Raw genomic sequence first — 21809 nt, forward strand, 5'->3', positions numbered from 1 at the left:
TTAAAAGGAAGGGGATTTCGTATGCTTAGCAACCTGTTTGCCAAGTCTTAGCAACAAGCAAACCTATTGGTTGCTGTGAATATAAATCCCGGCTGTGGATCGTATTTCTGGGAGGGATAGATGACGAAGCTGTGGAAAGCGTATGTGCTGAAGATTAAATAAACGTCAAGTTATTTGAAGCAGCTCTCTCTCACGTTGTCATTCATCTGCTCCATAAAGAAGAATACTACAAAGTTGAGGTTGTGATGTGGCGATGACAGCCAGCAGACTAGTGCAAAAAAACCCCACCAAGATCACCTCAGAGCAATGCTTTACGCATATAATTTCTTGCTGACAACACACAGTGGACAGGTGGAAGGGAAGTAACATAACCCAACTCCAGCCCAAAAAAATTTCTTAAGTATGTGTAATGATTCAAATTAGAAACTGGTAAACCAAGTTTGAGACCTCTTATGTAATAAGAGGTCTCAAACTTTAGTCCTTGGAGGCTAAACTCATGCAACGTTTAGATGCGCATCTGCTTCAACAAACCTTAATCAAATTATTAGACCAGACCGAATGCAAAGGAGATAAATTGACTACTTCAGGTACACTGGACTTGGGGCACAGCTACATGTTGCAGACTGCAGACCCCTGAGGACTGGAATTTGACACCCCTGCTCTAAAGCTACTCTCAACATGTTCATAGAGCCCAGGATTAAGGCTTGATTTGTGACAGCTCACATGTGACATTCCTTTCTGGCTTGATTGGTGACTTGAACAAACACAGTTTAACAAGAGACTCAAAACATAGAATACAGTCTTAAACAGTTTGAAATATATTCTAAACCAGTATACCAATAGTAATGTATGTGAATTGATGACATTTAAGATTTAATAAGTGTTTGAGTTTGCAAAATCCACTGTCTTCAATGTCATCAGGAAGAGAAATTTATCAGGAACTGAGAATTTTAAAGGGCTAAAGAAATATACATGCAGTATGTATCTATAGTTGCTGAAAAATTACTAAATAATTACTTTTTTAAAGCTGGGAATGGCTGGGAAGCAAATGAATGGAGATACAATGCAAATATGTTTAATTATACTCTAATTTAGTCAGATCCAATAGTAACTGTGCCTTCTTTTGAGATATGATTGGAAGCTTTAGATCAGAAAGTGGACTTTTGAGTCATGAATCTTTTTTAAAAAAAAATCAGAACTGAAAAACATGACACCCTGCCAATTAACAAGGTTGCACACAATGACAGACTGCAGAATGCTTTTAAATCACTCTGCAAGTCTGAATATTGTTTTTTGTTTTATCGTTTCCAATTTTACTGGTATGGTTGTCTGCTGTAAAAAGAGAATGCATATTGGTTGTAAATTTGTCAGCTGGCCAGAAACACAGCAATGAATAAAATCTTGTGTTATCCTGTCTTTGCTATGCAGTTTCTGTAAATAGGCAGCCTCATGCCATGGAAGATTGTTGTGTCAAATTAAAATGAGACACCTAGTCAGCAATCTATTTACAAGTTTTCTTCTGCCCTTCAAGAGAGTTTTCCATATAGAGAACAAGCATCTGTTGATTAATTCCAACTTCTATTTATCCTATTGCTGAGTCACTGGCAACAAATTATTCCTGAGTCTAAACAAAAAGTATTTCCTTTCTTCACCTTATATTTTAACTCAGTGCTTTCTCTTCAACCCAGACTCCTGATTTTTATCTTGCCTGCCTCAACCTTTTGCTTTTAATTTCAATCAACGCCTACTCTTTCCTGTTATCCTTCACACTTTTCCTTTCCCCATGCTTCAAACGTTTTTTCAAACCACACATCCTCTATTCCTGCTTGCTTTGCTATACCTCTTTCCATTTAGTCTCCTAACCATTAGACTCTACGTTTGAATCTCTTATGCAACTCTACATTGAACTCTCTGGGTGCTTTCTGCTTTAATCCCCCAATGTCTGTCACAGATTCAGTGTAATCCTTTTGTGTCTCCTTGCTGTTTGATTAGTCAGAAATTGACAAGGGCAGATCTTTTCTGTAGATCACTGGAAAGCTGAAAAACAGACCGATGGACTATTGTTGACAATTGTCACAACACTAAGTAAATCCAATGTCATTGTTCTTAAGTGACTACCTCTTCAGAAAAAAACATGTGCAAGACATCTTTTATCTTTAATGAAGTTGTATGATAATGTGTCTGTGAAACTGCTGAGAAAATTATATAATTTTCTCTAGTAGTGATGTGATATAATTTTGATTGCAGGGTTAGAATAAATGCAGGAAGCTGATTACCCAACAGAGCTAAAAGCTAATATTAGATTTAATTTAGAGGGCAAAGGGTTGTTGCTTTTGAAATTAAATATATACATTTATATGAATTTACATTTTGTTATGTAAGAATGGATGAATATGTCTGTGTCATTATGCTCAGATTGACTTAATATACATTCAAATACTTTACACAAGTAAGTCTCAATATGTTGCTCACTATCAAGTTTATATGTAACACACATTTCAGCAACAAAGCAAATCAAACTTCTTTACATGACAAAACACGAGAAACAATAATGTTTATGTATCCACATTTTTAACTCCTGCAAAGTAAATATGTGTGTTGGTACATGGCGTTCATGTTTCATTTTATTTCTTGCTTGTTAAGGTATCGACATGCTGCTTTCTTCAATCCTTTCATGTTTCTTCTAAAACCTTGCTGCTTAAACATAGAAGAAAAGAGCTAGCTGGTAAATACAGAATGCTTATGCAGAAAAAGTGTGCATAAATTCTTCGAGTGTTGTGTTTTTTGTTTTTTTTTTGCTTCCCCATTCTTCTTTTATTTGCATATATACCTACACAGTGTCTGTAGACATGTTTCCTCCTCTGATGCCACCCACTGCTGATCATATTATGACAGCTTCTGGGAACCAACACTAAGACAGCACATGGCATTGTACCCCGCAATGCATTTCTTAAAGCAATGCTATCCTGGCAGAATGGAGCTGTGTTTCAGCTAAAACTTTCCAGTACAACATTTGAAAAGGGGAACATGGTGGAAAAAAAATGTGAATATTTTCGCTTTCCGCACATTAGTTGCACATAAACTGTGCAACTAATAATGTGTGAAAATCCAGATTGACACACAAACAAAAAGAATATTGTACATATACATTTACTCATGCTGATGCTGAAAATGATGGTACACCTCTCAGCTTTACAAAGAGCCTACTGAGGTGTTTGAGGTATCTCACATGATTTTATTAGCCACTTAAAACTGGGACGAGATTCAGTGTCAGCATCTAGACAGCTGTTGGAATATATTTTATACATACATATATTTTATACATATATGAATAAATATATGATTTTCCTTTTAAGCCTGAATTGACCTAAGAATTACACATAAGTTGATAGAAGGTGTTGCTGGGAAAGTAAGGTCTGTGACCTGATTTCACAAGCGGTAGAAAACAAAATGAAACTATAGAATTGAATTATATATCAACAGATTTCTTTTTAATATAAAAACTGAACTGGGTGTTACACAAGTATTGAGACTGAACTGACCCAGGATTAGAATGAATCCCCAAAAGCTAAAAGTGAATTGAATGATTGAAGAATTGTCTGGTAATTGTATGATAATGAGTACTTTGCCATCATTTTAGAGGAGAGATGCTGTCAAGATATTTAACTTCTACAAGACATTTTTCTTTTGTTGCTTGCTTCTTATTTTTAGTTCAGACTTTCCCATTTTCTGTATCATGTTAATCTTTTGTGTCTTCTTCCTTACTAAATGTCCCCAGGACTACTCATTATACAAGCCATTCTCTGTGATTTCAGCCATATCTACTTTTTTCTCTAGTCTCCTCAAGAACAGTTTGGTTCATCCCTCCTTCCTTCTTTCTCTCCATCCCTCCCACATGCCACCTCCATGCTGGAGGACTCATTATGCAGACCGACTCTCCCTCTGTCTCTCTTATCACCCTCTACTGGAGTACTCATTACTGTTTCCCTGTCCCCCATTTTTTCTGTTTCTCACACTCATTTTTTTTCCTTTATATCTTAATCTTTTTGCGGTAACACACTCATACACGCAGAGAGGTATGTATGCACAATATGTTTCTTTTTTATTAAAAAATAACAACAAAATTGAGCTTTTTGTAATTCAACTAGTGCTGTAGGGTGATTTTGTGAAGGTACAGTGTTTTTTAATGGCAGCAGGATAGAACAGGATAAAATAGTTCAGTGTTCAGTTTCTGTTACAGGGACACACTAATAGGAAGGAGCAGGAATTGGACAATTTACAACCTAATAGGGTTACCTGGTGACTGGCAGAAGTTCTTGTTTTCCTATGTCAGTCTAAACACAAAAGCAAAGTAGTTTGCATGAGCAATGGCAATTCTTTACTTTAAGTTTTTGAGAGAGGAGGTCTCACAAAAAAATAATAAAGTAATCTTTGTCTGAAAAATCAAGAAGAATTTGTGATGAACAAAAAACTAAATCATATTAAGAAGAGAAGGACTGATGATTAATGCACAAAGTGGTTATTTGTAGGATGGAAGAAGACCTTTGACTAAATCCACTGGGGAAGGCATGATTAGAATTTTTTTATTATCCCAGTTTGAGTTCCAGTCTGATCCATCAATAACAGACTTGTATGTCTGAATTAGTGCTGTAAAATGGCACAAGTCAAGCTCCAGTGACATTCTGTATGCTGAGGTATCCGTTTTTCTGCACACAGGTCATTTGTAAATAAACATCATACTACAGCCTTCAATAAACTGATGTTTTATTTATGTTGATAAGAATTTTACAGTACAGAGTTTGGTGAAAAAGAGGTCATTTGGCACACAGAGAGGAAATGAATGCCATTGTAAAGGATGAATAACCAAGCTTTGTTAGAGCAACAATAATGCAGGGCGTGCTGCGGTGGCGTAGGTAGGGGATAGCACGACCCACATTTGGAAGTCTTGAGTCCTTGACGCGGCCGTCGCGGGTTCGATTCCTGGACCCGGCGACATTTGCCGCCTGTCTTCCCCCTTTCCTGTCAGCCTACTGTCATATAAGGGACACTAGAGCCCACAAAAAGATCCCCTGGTGGGAAAAAAAAAATAAGATCAACAATAATACTTCTAATCTATGATACAGTCTTGAAAGCTGTATCTAGACATACTCTTTGATACTTTTTTAATTCTCTGCCTAAATTGTGGCTGACAGTCACCATCAACACGTGTCAGAAGTAGAGTTTAAAAACAGACTTAAATACTGATTGGGACCCAGCTATTTTTATTGAATAGCTGCTTTGCACTAACATATATAGTTTTCAATGCATCCTCTTTGGTGAAAAAAACAAAAAAGAACTGAAAAGAAAAAAAAAAAATATTGAGAAAAATGTGCTGCTATCAAACAAAGCTAAATTACCTACAATGGAAAAACAGTAGCTCTTTTCTGAATTAAGTTAAGGCAATGCAGTTAATGGTAGTTCTGATTGTTAAAGGTTATTTAAGGGTAAAGGGCTAAGTAATGTCTCATGGCAGGAAGCGTTTCCATGGGACTGCAGAAACAAACATTTTTGGTGTGTGTGCTTGTGTATTTTGTAATGCATAAGTGCATGAATGGAAGTGTGTGAGTAATGTATCCTTCCAGATCGTGTTGCGTGGACTTAGATAAAGATGGTCCTTCCTTTCGGCTGTTAGGCAAGCAATCACAAGATGACTACTTAAATTAATTAGTTGACTGTACAGCACACATAATAAATACTAATGAGGAGAAACAGCTGGAGCAAGTGAGCCTCGGTGAGAGACAACAGATAAGATTAGAGTTATGAGAATTTAGAGGAAGTTGTTGTAGTGTTCAGATTATCTTTTCTTTTACCTATCCTCTCTTACCTATCCGTTTATTGTCCATACACCCTTTGTGCTGCCTTGGTACTTCTTCCCATTCTAATTTGTTTTTTGTTTTTCAACCTACAAGGGACTAACTAAACAGCGTTCATGCAGCTGAAGTCAATTGTTTGAATAGATTTTAGAACAGGAGCAAAAGAGTCCGAACCAACTATCAATTATAAAATTAAAACTGAACTGTAAAGAAACGATGACCACAGGCCATCAGGACGTTTTTGTTATTTCCATCCCAGACTGGATGGTTATATATATATATATATAAAATTGTTTTTATATTGTATTTTCACACCTTAAAATTGTATTTTCACACCTTTGGAACCGTTTTCTCTCTTTTAAATGTTCCTGCATTGTTTAAGATTTATTTATGTCTTAAAATAGTTTCAGCATGCAGCACATTAGGCACAAAATAATGTAAATATTAATGGAGAGAAATGTACAATAAGGATAAGGATGAAGAAATTAGAGAGGAGGAGAGAGGACAGAAAAAAATGGTGAAGTGGGGTTTTACTATGAATAATAGCCCATTCATCAGTTCTAATTTGCTCGGCTAATGTTCTCACTGAGCCTAATGGGGAGATTAACTGGCAAATTAGCACTGATAAACGAGCAAACATGAAGAACGGTGGTCAATCATGGGGGTAGCCATGTATTTGTACTGCACTGTGTTAATAGGAAGCATCTGTTTTAAATGCGATTTTAGTTCTAGTTCAGGATCTAACTAACCCCTGGACAAAAAAAAGCAGAAAAAAAACAAAACTTCAGGATAACATAAAAAGCTCAAACTAGAGGTTTGAACAGGAGATGACACTGAAACTGTCAGACATGAAATAATGTTAGTCATAACCTTAAACTATGTTTTATTAAACATCTTTAATTCAACCAAAATACATAGTTCACATATTTTTGAATATTGAAAAAAAATCATATTTTTAAAGTTGTAGTAGAAATCACTTTTATCTAAAGTGTAGAAACAGATTAAGCAAAACGAGCCGTGAGATAGAGAGAGTACTTTCAAAATTACCATAAACCTTTAGGGTAGCATTTATAGAGAGATTGCACTAAGAATTTTGAATGGAATGAATATTCTCATCAGTTAACCCAGTGTAAGCCTATTCATGGGTTATATTTTCATATTTTCTGCATTTTCAGCATCGGGTTATTGGATTTTTTTAAAATTAGGAACCAACTTCTGTTATCCTTCTTTTCAAATAAATGTAAGTCTAGTTATTATTTTTAGCGACTTATGTGTTTTATACATTCTATGTTTAAAAACTAATAACATCCATAATAAAAACCTGAATCTATAAGAGAATATGTATTATTACAAATTGTAAATGTAAAAAAGAAAAGCCTTGGTGCTTGATGCATGTATGTGTGGAATTCTCTTTCAGGCTTTGTGTCTTTCTTAAATTTTTGCATACTTGTTATTCTGTTTATTCTGACCTTGGAAGAGTTTTATTTGTCTTTCAGAGACTTTGTTCTACTGTTAAAGTCTGTTATGAACCTGATTGCAATCATAGATTTCTCATTTATCACAAATGTGAGTGAATACAGAAAAATGCTTTTGTAAATTGCTTCTAAAACTTATTATAATTACAGCTTTGTTTGGAAAGTATGTATTTTGTTAAATTATAAAATATTGTTGCTCTGACAGAAATATCCATTGTAGTTCTATGGTCAAAACTCACAATTTTCTTTGTAAACCAAAATATATATTTCAACAAATTCTATCAGCTTTTACTAATATTTCAAATTGAAATCTTAATGTTTTATTTCACTGTTTTGCCACATTCTTGGGTTGTTAATAGGCACCTTTTTGTCTCAATTAACTCTCCTGTTATGTTCGTTTCTGAGGTACAATAATAATGTTTGTGCGTCAATTTGACCTGGGGAGTGTTATGCAATAATGTCAGAAACAAAAAAAGTCCTCCAAAACATTTTTGCATCTGATTATTAACGCCAATACTAACCATTTCAATAAATATTTGTGCAATCATATTTTTATATTTCCCAGAAATTAAGGATCAATGACAACAACTTACTCATTTACTCAGTTGGACATACAAAATGGAATTTACATTTTTCATGTCCACTGAAAAAAACCTACAAGCAAAAAATACCTATAATTTCCTTGAAATTGATTTTTGGTATTTTTTTTTTATATTACTCTTTTTTTTTAATGGGTGATCTTTATAGTTGAACTTGAGACACACATACTGTTCAGGGTCAAATTAACCTGCTGATTAAAATCAAGATAAATGAGTCATGCAGAGAGTATTTATGTTGTCCTCCACTTCTGCTGAGTGTCACTCAGAGTGGGTGGCGTTTATCCACGGGAAAAAGAAAAGATTCCAGTCAAATGTTGTATGAACACCTGCTTTCTCACAGTTTCCTTGTGAAGTAAATAGAATAGTGAGAAAGTGGGCTGTGTGTGTCGGCGTCTGCATGTAGGCGTGTGATGTGGTGTGTTTGTGGTGAAATATGGTTCATAGCTGCAAGAAAACATATAGAATTGGACATTTTTTTTATACTTTTTTGCACTTTAACTTAACTGCCAGGTCAAATTGAACCGAACAGTATCTATGCAAAAAGTAGACGCAGGGGGAGTTGCAAATCTGTAAAATGAATAAATTTTCAATTAAATGTAGAGAGCACCTATTAAGACAAATAGAAGAAGGTTCATTCAAAAAAACTTCCAACTATTTTAAAAAGTTTTTTAAACTTTAAAACGGATCAATTTGACCCGCAACATAACAAGAGGGTTAAAAAGTGCTAGTTGAAGCATAGCTGAATGGAAGTTTAAATGATGCATTTGCCCTCCCAAAAGGTAGTCCCTTCCTGCTTAACAACTGTAAGTTAATTGATCCACATTTTACAGATGCCATAGAGGGCTATTAGTAACTGCAGCTTTAATACCATTCGGTATCTTGATGGCAAGATATGGCCAGTAGGAGTTGTGATCCTTTCAGACTACTTTGGATAAACAGCATAAAACTGGCCTGCAGCGTAAATATGCACTGCAAATAACTGTAGGAGAGATTAAGGATATCTGGGTAATGTTAATTTCATGTGATAACGGTAGCATTATGAAAACACACCTTATGGTATGAAGTGTCATACAGTTCCCTGAGGAATAAATGTATTGCCATCCTTAAAGGGAGCTTTAATTAATAGATTCAATAAGTTCCTGTTTAATGCTTGTAGGTAAAGCTCTTGCTCAGAGTTATTTTACACCGAGTTCAACAGTCACAGAAATTCAGCTTTCCAAGATCACAACATACAATCCTTACTGGATTATAAGAGTCAGTGAAACAGTTCTCTGTGACAGATCACCCCTGTGAGCTTACAAAGGTCAGACAGATCAAACAAAACACAAAATGGCTGCTACTGGTGTTGAACTGGAGGAGCTTCTTGAAGGATTAGGTTAAAATTTGCTTTAGACTAGGTCCAACGAACTGTGTCTAATCTGTAGATGTCAAACATGTTCTGAATTAAGAATGGACAAGACATCTTCAGCTGTTAGGAAGTTTAGAGCCGAATTCTTACACACCATTGAACAGGTTTGATAGGAAATCTTGAACACAAATTGTTGTAACTTTAGGCAGCCATCCATTGAATTATTCCTTGATCTGCTGACTGATAACAGCCTCTTCTTTGAAAACTCATTTGAGAAACAGTTGTCACTAAAACTGAGACTATACATTTCAGCAAGTTGATTTTGTCGGAACTGTGCTTTGCGAAGAAAAAAAAAAGGGCCATTACTGTCATGGAAGATAAGTCATGTGAAGGGAAAAAAAATCTGTCGTTTTGATGGTAGCTTGCTGGTTCAGTGGGTAAATGTGACAGCCATTCAGCAGCTGATTTGCAATTGAAAAGGGGAGAAGGGAAAAGTCATATTTCACTGAGATCAAATAAGATTATAAAAAATAGCAAAACTTGTCACTATTTTCAAAGTGTACGTTTTAGACTTATAAGATTCAGTTATTTAAGGGCAAGGCACTTAAGAATCATAAGTAAAGTACATATGCATACCAGTAACTACCATTGGTATAAGAAATATGAAAATAAGTTAATAAGAAGGCAATTATCAATGCATTTAGTTTTTTTTTTTTTTGTTTTTCATGTCTAATCTATCATCTACTTTCTTCAGTATGAAGTCGTAAAGTACCAAAGACTTAAATCAAAACTAGTTAATCAGACGTATTTATAAAGGCAATTCCTAAACGTATCTGTTGAGACTCCATACTATTCGGAGAAAAAAAAGTGAACACCGTCATCTGCACCTTTTTTGAACTCCGTCTATTTTCTTTCCTGTTGGTAAATCCGCAGACTTTAGCTTTGAAAGTCAGAGAGTAAGCTGTGCTTAAATTATGTGCCAGGTCTACTTTTCCAAAAGCAACCATCAAGTATGAGTTCTTTAATTCACTTTAGACATTTGAACCGGAAATTTAGACTTTGTAGAAACCTTTAAAAACCCCACAAAGAATTTAGGCTTTTTTTTATTGTTCATTAAAACTTTTTGTTTTTATCTCTAAAATTAAGTATTGCGGTTCTGATCTCCATTTGTTTGGACAGTGTCAATTGAGAAAGCTAAAAACAAGATTTAATAGTGTATTTGTTTCACTCAAATCATGTTCCATTAAATATATTGAATGCAATTGTGCTTATGAGCAGATTATCTAGAGCTACATAAATTAGACGTAGGCAGTGATTTTCACATATTCAAAGTCTAATAAAAATCATTTATTCATGCAACAATTACAGCTCATTTTATTTGTTTGTTTCACCATCAACATTATGTTATAACGTAGGATATCTTAAGATATTTTTACATTTTACACCACTGCTATCACTGATGACAATGAAATAATATAAATACTTCCCTGTTTACCTAAATTTCCACTGGAGAGTTTTTCAGCTGCTGGGTTTATGGTCAGTAAACTTACATTAGGTGTAAACAGAAAACAGGCAATTGTCCTAAATCATTTGCCGGTGAGAAGCACTTGTTAAAAACTGCTTTCAATTTTACAGCAGCTTTTTGTTTTTTCTTTTCTCTTTGTTTTTTAATCCATTTGGTGTTGTGTTGACACTTTGTGCAATGTTAATTAGCTTCAAGTTGATCTTTTATAAGTGTGGAGCAGAGAGTGCTTAGTGGGCAGGATGGAGGGGTACAATAAGCAAATCATTTATTACCCAGTGGCAGGGAAAACAGAAATTGGTGCTCAGGTGCCTTTAACTGTCAGGCCTAAACAGGAGCCATTATGACAGCTGATCAGCACGGTGTCTAAGAGTGCTCCAGCTGGAGTCATTTTCTGTCATGCATTTCTTTAAATAAAATTACAAATGCAATAATGAAGAAGCAAAAGCCCAAACAGGACAACAAACAAGACCAATGATAACAAAACTCAGTCTCAAGGTGATGAGTTATTTGCAGTACTCATTATTTGCTACACTACGCACTGCCTTGTTTGGTCATTTGTGTCATCGTCTGTTGTCTTCTTCATGCCTTTTACTGAATGCATGTAAGCTATACTGTACTGCACTGCCCCTACAACTACCAATGGTATTGCTCTGCTTGGATAAGCATCTACAAGGCAGAAGATGGTCATTAGATTTATAAAAGGCTCCATCTTCTTATTTAATCTTTATCATTGGTCTTAGTCCTTATATGTTTATAAGACAGATGTTTACCTTAATAAAAGACATGTAAACATGTCTTCCTGGTTCTTGATTTTATTTATTTTTTTTTTGGGGGGGCACTGTTTCACCTGGTTATAACTGGTAAATGAAGCGATGGCTATGGGTAGTCCTGGTAGTATTCACATGGTTCTGTGATTTCCATCTGAAGTGTAATCCTGGCGAGTTGACTTCAACCCCCCCATGTCCATGTCAGGGCCTTTAAGCTGAACATAAGCCATAAGAACATGTGTTGTAAATTGAACACAGGATTTGAATGGAGGTTATGAGCACATTAGAGAACAAGCCATTGCCAAGGTATGAACTTATGCAAGTGTGATACGAATTACTAAGTCCCCTTCATACCAAAACAAATTGAATTTGAGAACTAAAACTGCAAAAGTTTGAAAAACTGAAAGGGGGAAATCACAATCACTTGTCTTATTTTTCAAGTTTATACACACATTTCCCCAATTTCAAATATTTGATGGTTTTCTTAGAAGAAAAATGTGCAAAGACAAACAAAAAATTCAAGTTTATCAACTACTCAAAATAATGTTTACATTTTCTCATTGAAGAATGAGGCACCATCTAGTAAACTTGCAACTTGCACAATAAGTATATCTTTGGCCTATTTCAAGAGTGTCCTAGTGTACCAAGACAATATGTTTTTATGAGTCAGGGAAATAAAAAAGCTTTAGTAAAATGTAAAATAAACAGCGACTTTCATATAGGGATTCCTTTCCATTAGCAAATATGAGTTGTTTCGCTACCCGATTTAAATGAAAATCAATCTCCTCCCAGGTTAATGTTTTTAAACTTCTCAGTTAAATGCTCAGCCCAAGAGAAATTCAACATTAACTTTGAAAGAGGAGCATCACCAAGCAACTGGTACATGTTCAGCTCAGAGGAATGCAGGTGCTGTCTGTAGGAGCCCAGTTTCTAAATGGGGCTCTTCTATCCAGCAACAGTGAGTGGTGCGAACAATGAGCACAGCACAAAAAAAAAAAAAAAACGGTCAGCAATTTACATATCAACACCCCCTAAATTGGTAATACTAGACCCAGACGCAAAGAGCGATAGACGAACACAAAAGAAAGATGAAAAGGGGCCGAGGAATGCCGGAAGTTGACAAAGGAAAAGGATGAGGAATTTTCTATCTGGAGACAGTTAAATGAGGGTGACATGAGACTCGAAACTGTGGTGCATGTGCAAAGAGGATCACTGTCAGTATCAGTAGCTGAGGTTCAAAGCAAACAAAAAACTTAAAATTCATTTTCAAACACACTCAGCAAGTTGGTAATTGCAATTTCAGTGATAATGTCAATTATTTGGCAGAACAGACTGCCAAAATAGTACCTCTGTCTTTTCTGACTCTGTTCTCTCTTCTTTGTCCTCATTTCATTTTCTCTTCCTCTGTGTTTACCCCTGTCTATTTTCCTCACCCTCACACAAATGCGACGCCCCAAAATGCACAAACACTGACGCTATCTCGAGGCTGATGGCTGTCACCTTTGTGTACTCAGCCTCTTTCAGGAGCCAGCAATGCAAACACCCTCATGAATATTCAGGGCCGATTTGAGATTGAAAGAACGAGACAGAGGTAGTAAGAGACTGGAGAGGAAAAAAGGAAGGGGTGACAGGGAAACTGAAGGGATACGGTGGAGAGAAAGTAAAGGAAGACTGCTGCAGGCAGAACAGATAGAGCCGGGTGGATTACGAGAATAAACAGAAACCCAGTGACAGTTTGGGTTAAACAGACAAGAGAGAGTAGTGTTTGTTTATGCTGCGTGTTCCTGATCAATTTACCATGGTCTGCTTAAAACAGTGTGGCTTTCCCAAGTTGAAAGAGAGCGGCGAAGAATGAGAAAGTAACAACAACCAATAGGATCAAAGCTGCAACATTAGGGATGAGATATTTTGTGCTTAACAGTTAAAACTGAAAATCATGGTATTCAGTCATTTTGCATTGAATCACTTTGACAACATTAGCAGTTACAAATGGAGGAATAAATTAATCACACTGGATTCAACATTCTGTTTTTTTTTCCCACATTTTCAGCTATTTTACTTACTAGTTCTCATATTTGGACATTGAAATACATAGTTAGGAGAATTAATGCTCAATACATTGCAAGTTGCCTGCTTGTTGATAGAAAATGTAATTTAATTTACCAGGCAAGATATTTAAACTCTTAATTTTATCTGCTAATACTCAATATTATGTATGTCATGTTCAGCAATGTATAATGAAACAAATTCCAAGGGTACAACTGTACAACTACCAGATCTTTCAAACAACTCCACTTGCATTTCTTCTAGATATGCCTCAGCATCTATGGCTTTGTGTCCATACTGTGATTCTTCTCAAAAATATAATTAGGCTAATATCATTGTTAGCCTAATTCCCTAATTGCTTAAAAGACAATTGTCAAATAAAAAAAAAAAGACAAAAAAAAAGAACAATGGTGTGACCAAAATGTACTTGTCATTCTGAATACAGATAGAATTTTAGAGTGATGTGTACCGGTACATTTTAAGTCCATTTTAAAATGCACTTAAAATGTAAAGAGATCACCATCCAGACAAAAAACATGGATAAATAAAAAATATGTATGTCTAAGAATCATTTAAATTGGTGATGTTAGAAATGTGAAAGAGATCAAACTGATCAAAACTGAAAAGTATGCATAACCCTATTTTGAAAAGTTAAAAACTTTTAAATGATGCTTTCCGCAGAATTATTTGCAAGCGGAAATGGTAACAGATTGCAGGTCAAAGTGATTAGTATCTGCTTCATTACGGGGGTCTAATTGTGCTGTCATGTAGTCGGCTAATTATCAAGATTCTGTGTGTCTAAATGTCGTGACAAGTTGAAAATGTATTTATTACATGGAAGGCTTGACCTTATGCTGTTCTTATTTCATACACCACTGAATTTACTCAAACTGTGAAATGTTCTTGGTCGAAGTTAAATTAAATCCTTTTGTCTTTAGTGTAATAAACTATTTGAATACCAGTTTAAACCAACAAACCAGTAAATGTTACTGAATTGTGATTCACAGAGTTAACTTTAATTATTGCAGGACAAAAAATAGCTTCAGAAAAACATTTATATACATAAACCCAGTCCATAGCTCTGCTGTCAGTCTAATTTCAAATGCTCATTCAGTTGGAAGAATGTAGATTAAGTTGCTTTAAGATTTATTACATTTCTAAATGTTAGCTGTTGATGACAATTGGGTGAAATTAGATGGACAGCTTTCATAACCATTTTTTTCCCATTCAGCACTTTGTTGCACATAAAATGTTCAAGCATTTTACTATTTTTTTGATAAATATTTGTGTTTTTCTGTCATATGGGGCTCAATCTAGCTGCTATAAGTCTCGATCTTTAAAAATCAATGTATCTATATGCAAATAAATTGGTCTTCACTGCAAAAATTTATCCACATCACATACAAAACCAACTGTACTTAAATAGAATACATTTATACGTTCTCTTTTTTAAGTATGTTTTTGACCCTTTCCTTTCTTCCACCTATCACATCCCTGAAAGGTAATCTCTGATGTCCATTGAAACAGGATTACTACTGTGTCCAGTCTCTGTTTCAGACTCTTTAGAAGCAGCACTCTAAATAATCACCTTATCCATTAAACTGGTCTCATGACAGTATATCCTGGTGCCTATATTGGTCTTTCAATCCCTGTGTGTTCTTGCTACTCATATATTCTCATACACTTGTTTTATCATTTGTCCATGATGTAGAAAAAATGATGGCTGCCACATTCAAACAGACCGTTTATAGCAATGCTTTAATTTTTTTTTATAACCTAGTAAAAACTATGGCATGACTGATATTTTTAGAACTTTTTACAGTTCTAAAAATATTAAATTGGATATCTTTTTAAACCCCTTTCTGTGATCACTTTGGTGAGACATTTGGTAATTTCTCTACTATTTGGCATCAGTTAAGTCTTTACTTGGTATTTTTTTGTCCCATTTTGTCTAACGAACAGAAGCTGCCTAATTATGCATATCTTGATAGAAGGTGTTGATCTCGTTGGGGCGGGGCCTCCTTCATTGCATAGATAAACATCACTTGGTCTGCTTAAACCCATTAAACATTCAAGTTTATCCAGCTTGGGGTTTGAAAACATCCCTAAAATGATATGGTCCAAATACCCAGTTGCCTTATAATTGTGTCCAGTCTATTGACATGCAACAAGCAGAGGTTATATCAAAAGAGACTGTAGGAATAATTAAAATTGGGGTAATTGTCCATTGCATTATTAAAAACTGTAGGGAAAGTGTGGAACTACCTTTGAGGAAGAAATGTGGTCATAATGATCCTGAATGATTGTGATTGAAAACCACTTAAGAATTTTGGTAAAAGTCAGGACTATGTTTAATAGATAAAGTAAGAGCATAAACAAGTCAAGATACTGGTACAGCACAGATGTGTAGTCATAAGAAAACCACTGATCAGTGATACTAACCAGAGAAGAACTTCAATTCTCAAGGGAGCATAAAAACTGACTTTGGAGCAATGGAAGCAGGTTGTGAGGTCCAAGTCCAGATTTACACTCTCTCAAAATGATGAGTGATGGGTACATCAGGGTAAGAAGAGAGGTAGTGAAATAATGTACCCACCATGTCTAATCATTATGTTTTGATCCAGGGTTGCTGCAGTCAGTCATATCTTGGCACAGCCACATGATGTGGTCAAACACTGAGCACAGGACACAGCCTGAATATACTGAATGAACAGATTATTCCAGTAATGTATTTTTCTTCCTTGATGAATATGATAATACCAGGATTTATTGGACTGAAATTGGATAAAAGTGGTTCAGGGAGCATCGGGCATCATTTTTGCACATTGATTAGCAGCTTTGGAGTCCAAACCTCAACCCCACAAAGAATCTTTGGGATGTGCTGGAGTGGCTGGACTTGATCATCTTGGTGAAAAATGAATGGTATTCTTGATTAAATAAATCTTTTAATATTGCAGAAACTTTACAAATTAATGCAAGAGTAAATGTGTGCCATAAACAAAGTTACTGTGGTTCCCCAAAAAATACCAGAGCGTGAGATTTTTGGGCAGACAGTGTAAATGGCTCTCTTTTTCCCTTCCCTATCAATCTTTTCCATTCATATATTGAGTTGTTAAAATATTGTTCCTCATTCTTGCTTTTTCTACCTTTCTGTTTAACCTCTGTCTGTCTTCTTGGCTCAATCCTCTCTTTGTGTCCCTCCATCTCCTCAGCAGTTTATCATAATCACATCACCTCAGTGTAATGGAGCACACTTAAGGCTTATTACGTCTCACACACATAAATATACGCATGCACAAAACTATCGCACACAAATGAGATCCACTTAAGCCTTATTACATGTCTAACTGTGCGTCTGACACAGAAGATTATCCATCAGGTTGGATGCACAGTCAGGGGGCAAGAATTGCAGGTAAGAAACCCACACATGTACAGACAAAGCTTAACTCACAATAAAAGATGATAAATATTTAGAACGTGTGAAAATTAGCGTTTGCACTTTTATTTAAGTGCACAAAAATTGAAACAGGTAGAGAAGACAATTTATCAGTTTACAAATGTATTTCCCACCAGAGATAACATATTTTGGAATGAAATGTACAGACTGACCCCAGAACAAAAGTCAGAGACCTTGTGAAGATGCTAGCTGAAGCTGGTAAGATGAAAAGTGTTGTTATTCACAGTGAGAAAATGTCCTGTGTCTCCCTTCAGCAAGGAAGAAACCTTTGCTTCTAAAGAAATATAAAAAGCCAGATTGCAGTTTAAAAATGCACACAGGCACAAATATCTTCATTTCTGGGGACATGTCATGGGGCCTGATGAAAATAAAACTAAGTAAAAAATATATATAAATATATTCTAGGTACATTTTCTGGCATTTAGCAAATATAAACTGGTAATTCAAACTTACCAAAAAACAGGAGAGGAGAGCTGATTTCTGGTTTCAGACATATAAATATAGAAATCATAAAGGAAGTGTACAATACAGATGAAGCATTTGTAAGGCAATGAAAGAGGTGACTTCTTAATTTCTATATGCATGTGTCCATCTGAGTTAGTGCAGAATATATGTTCGTGTGCAACTGTTTCATGCTTGCATACAGGACTTTTATATATAGCAAACATGCTTGTGCAATGTTGATGTATGTGCATGGCAAGAACATATGTACAAAGATAAAGTAGGCTGAATGCTAGATAAGTTATTTTCCCTCTCTTTGTCTGTGGGTGTATTTGTGTATGTCAGCAAGTAGTAAAACATTGTGCACCAAAGTGTAGTCACACTCTTTTTTTCCTTCACTATCCTCAAATGACTTGAAGAGTTGTTGAACACATAAATGCAGATTTATCCCAATTTGTCATCAATTTGATTTTTATCATTCATTCACTATTAAATGGCTTAATCACGTTAATAAATATGCTTCTTTTTTCTTGAATAATGCCTCTAGTCTATTGAAACTTCTCATTGTTTTAATTGTTCTCAAATTTCCAATCAAAACAATGGTAACAGACAACAATGCGTAACCAAATTCTTACTTAATTAGAAAATTGTCACTTTCATTATTGTAACCTGCTTTCTCTGCTCCCTTAATCGCATTTTCACCTGGCAGAGATGATATGCTAGAACAACGGAGACAAAAGTGTTGAATGAAAGGTTGTTGGCTCTTTATAGTTAGCCTTTGGTCACTAAAAAAACTTACCAAATATACCATAGAGGTGCAGCACTTGTAAGTCATTTAAAGAAGAAATATGTTGTCTAACTTCCTTGGTTCTTTTAAGTGAACATGGATGGAGGCAGAAACATTGCCATGCAGTTAATTTCATGTAAACCTTACACAGTGCGTCTCAAAAATATTCACACCCTAAATGATCTTGTTATTTCACAAACAAACTTCACTGTATTGTATTCACCCCATAACACAGTGCATTATGGTAAAATGAATAAAAAGGGACATACTCTTTTTTTATTATTATTATTAAATAAAATCCAGTTCAACTAATGCCTTCAGAAAAGTTGTGCACTCCACAAATCTATTCTTTACAGATAAGTGGCAAAAGGAAAGCATTTTGTACAGGAAAGCTGTAAGAAGTCATGTTTGCAGATCGCCACAAGTCATGTAGGAGACAGAGTAAGCATGAAATAAATGATTCTGATAATTATTATAGCCTGAACAAATAGTTTAATTTGGTGTCAAAGCCTTTATAATCATCAATAAATGGCCCTAACTGACCATAGTAGTCTTCGTTTAAATTGTACAACAATAGCCCACTCAACTCCAGCGAGTGGGGAAGAGTATATATTCAGGTACAACAACATCAAGAGGTGTAAAAAAGTAAAACACTTGATCAATACTCTGATTCACAACTTTGTTTACTGCCAGTCTGAGGCCTCTTATCCATATTAGCACATTCAGTTAATGCTTAGTGAACACTTTACTGGGCCCAGCCTGTTTTTGATTTCTTTGAGTGTGTGTAATCAGTACCCTATTGATTCATGTTAGGTTTGTCACAGCTGTTGAGGTGTGACTTCACTTAAGTTAATGAAAATCCACTTTCAGCCTCCCACTTTGAAATGAAGTTCCTGCACTTCTGTAGTGTGTGGTATTGTTAAATTATATAAAAATAGGTTAAGAAAACAAGACAATATGTGGTCATATGTAAGAAGTTTTCTTAAGATTCCCAAGTTTATGGGCAAGAAAACCTTTAGACAGAAGTGAAAAATGTGTTGATCTACGCAACAGTGAAAATCCACCCAAAATTCCCTAAAATAACATCCCATCCACATATATTATTAACACAAATGTACCTTCTCTTTCATAATGTAAGGCTCTTAACAAAAGGGGGTTTTCTAAATGTAAAAATATACTGTGATTAGTACCATCAACCAATACAACATGTTTTTCAACTAGCAGTAAAATAGGTGAAATGTATTAAATTCTAATAGAAGATATCTTAGTTTTAATTGTTAGCAATGAGAGGAATACATTTTACTTTTCTGGTTGACATCTGCATTTACCAAAACATAATCAGTAGAAAAAAAAAACCTTGATGTTTTAATTTACTGTTCATACCATTTCAGCTTCCACTGAGCCACACAGACAACATGGGAGAGAAATATGTACCTCCTCATGCAAAAACTTACAATATTGTCTAACTGAATTGTTCCAGGCTGAGCACCTTGCTGGATTAACAAGCAAAACCAGCAAAACTTGTGACTTCTTACGTTTTTCACAATGTTTTATGCATGAATTGAAAAGAATATTTATGTCCTTGCAGGGTCTTTTTTTTCTTCGTTTATTTTGTTACATTTAGGCTGTGTGTTTGAGATAATCTAATTTTAATAAGAAAAAATTGACAAAAATTTAATGAAATGGAAAATGTAAATTTTAAATCATTACGTTTTGAGGAAAATAGCTATTCAAACAAACCAAACCCTACTCACTGACTAGGTAAAGTTATACTGTAACTGTATAAATTCAGTCAATTGACCATTTAAATGTTAGTTAACCTAAATGTGTAGCAATTTGAGCAACTGGGGTACAATTAACTTGAGGAGGGACTGTGGGTGTACACCGCCTCCACCCAAAATGTGCAATGGCTCCCCTTAGCAAACTGGTAGAAAAAGTAAAAGTATAAATGCATGCAAATTATAGAAATAGAATAAGAGCTATTTGATGTTACTGCCTTAAATTCTGTTACTATAACTAACTGGATGAAAAGTATTGTTATCTCTACTGTATGATGGATCCAGGCATTCAGCTATTTTCTGGGTAGAATGATGCATTTGCACATCTGTCACTTGACAGCCTAAATCCCTGAAGTCATTGAAATGAGGCAGCATAGATAGAATAAGATATGCATGCTTACGCTACATCAGTGGTTGTGAACTTATTGTCTCAGAGAACAAAAGAGCTGTCTAAAGGAATAAGGCAAACACAGATGTTCGGCCTCTGTCAAAACCTCATGTACTCTGGGAGTACCTGAGACCCATTAAGGGTACTGCCCTCCGGTTTCTGTAACCCAGATTCTCTAATTTTATACTCATTCTTTTCTTTCTTTGTCTCTTCAGTTTTCATTCAGTCCCAGTTGCACTTTTCCTATTCTGTATTTGATTTCTGTGTCTCTGTTTCTGTTGGATCTGCCATAAATACTTGCAAAGTTACTATTTGCGTTGCTGACTTCTGGAAAAAGTTGAGCAAACAAAGGTGACAGCCATCAACTTTGGGAGGTGGCAGCATTGAGAAATTTAACATGGCACATGCAGGAGACGAGTAGATCGATATAGCGAAACCACAAACAAACAGAAACAAAGAGACAAAAATAGACAAAAATTCTAACCAGTTTGACCAAAAATGTTCTGCAAAAGATTTACGGTCTTACCTCAATGTGAAGTGTTCCAGGTTTGAATCTGTCTTCATGTATATGCCAAATGCCACTGTTTTGCCAAGTCGAAGTGGACTTGGTGGTACAAGTACCTCCAGGTTCTCATCTAATTGCAGTCTTTCTCCCTTAGCAGAAACTGGGCCGATGCTCATCTCCACAGTACCAGCTTTCATCATGTCCTGAAGGCCTCCATCGTCCAAAGTACCCCACTGTCCTCCAAGACCAATCCCCAGACCTCCAAGAGGTCCGACATTTGAACTCTGAGCTTTCCATGGCTCATTTACAATGGATGGGCAGTCTTGACCAGCCCCTTCCACTGGTATGATTGAGTAGTACACATCCACTGATGGTAGAGAGACTTCGGGAGGTCTTTTTTTCACTTGTGATGGTGTAAACCAAGCTGGTGGAATCTCCAGACGGACCACACAGATGCCAGATGGCCCCGTGAGACGGCAACCTGCTGAAGGCGCTGGTTCATTGGTGTCACGTACTGCCAAGGCACGGACACATGGGAGAATGGATCCAGGAAGCGGGTCAGGCTCATCCCAGCGGCGTCCAATCAGATAAAATAGTACCTATAGAGAAAATAAATGCATGTAACATTAAAGTAAGTAGATTCAGATAGTAAAGGTTAATACATCAATACCAGAATACAACAACCAAACACCCAAAAAAATTCAGTTGATACTATCTCTCTTCAGTCGTAGTCCACTTTTCTTAATTATACCTGGAGTTAAATTTTTCATCGTGTTGTATTTGTTTGTATTGCTGGATTTCCTTCAGAAGCATAAAAAACATCTGTTGCAGGACTGATAGT

The 21809-nt window shown here is 35.6% G+C and overlaps 1 protein-coding gene across 5 annotated transcripts in view; it reads right to left on the bottom strand.

Annotated features, from left to right (window-relative positions):
* Nucleotides 1–21809, bottom strand: part of si:dkey-215k6.1 (transmembrane protein 132C) — a 249561-nt gene that overhangs the window by 122611 nt on the left and 105141 nt on the right. For all 5 annotated transcript variants that reach the window (XR_006370271.1, XM_044112801.1, XM_044112800.1 and 2 more), the window contains one exon: nucleotides 20990–21567. Coding sequence is in view for 4 of the 5 variants with exons in the window: in XM_044112801.1 (XP_043968736.1) it covers nucleotides 20990–21567 (578 nt within the window). In the remaining variant the exon portion in view is untranslated. The remainder of the gene's footprint in view (nucleotides 1–20989; nucleotides 21568–21809) is intronic.

This window comes from Gambusia affinis, linkage group LG03, assembly GCF_019740435.1.
Source record: "Gambusia affinis linkage group LG03, SWU_Gaff_1.0, whole genome shotgun sequence".
In the NCBI taxonomy this organism is placed as follows: domain Eukaryota; kingdom Metazoa; phylum Chordata; class Actinopteri; order Cyprinodontiformes; family Poeciliidae; genus Gambusia; species Gambusia affinis.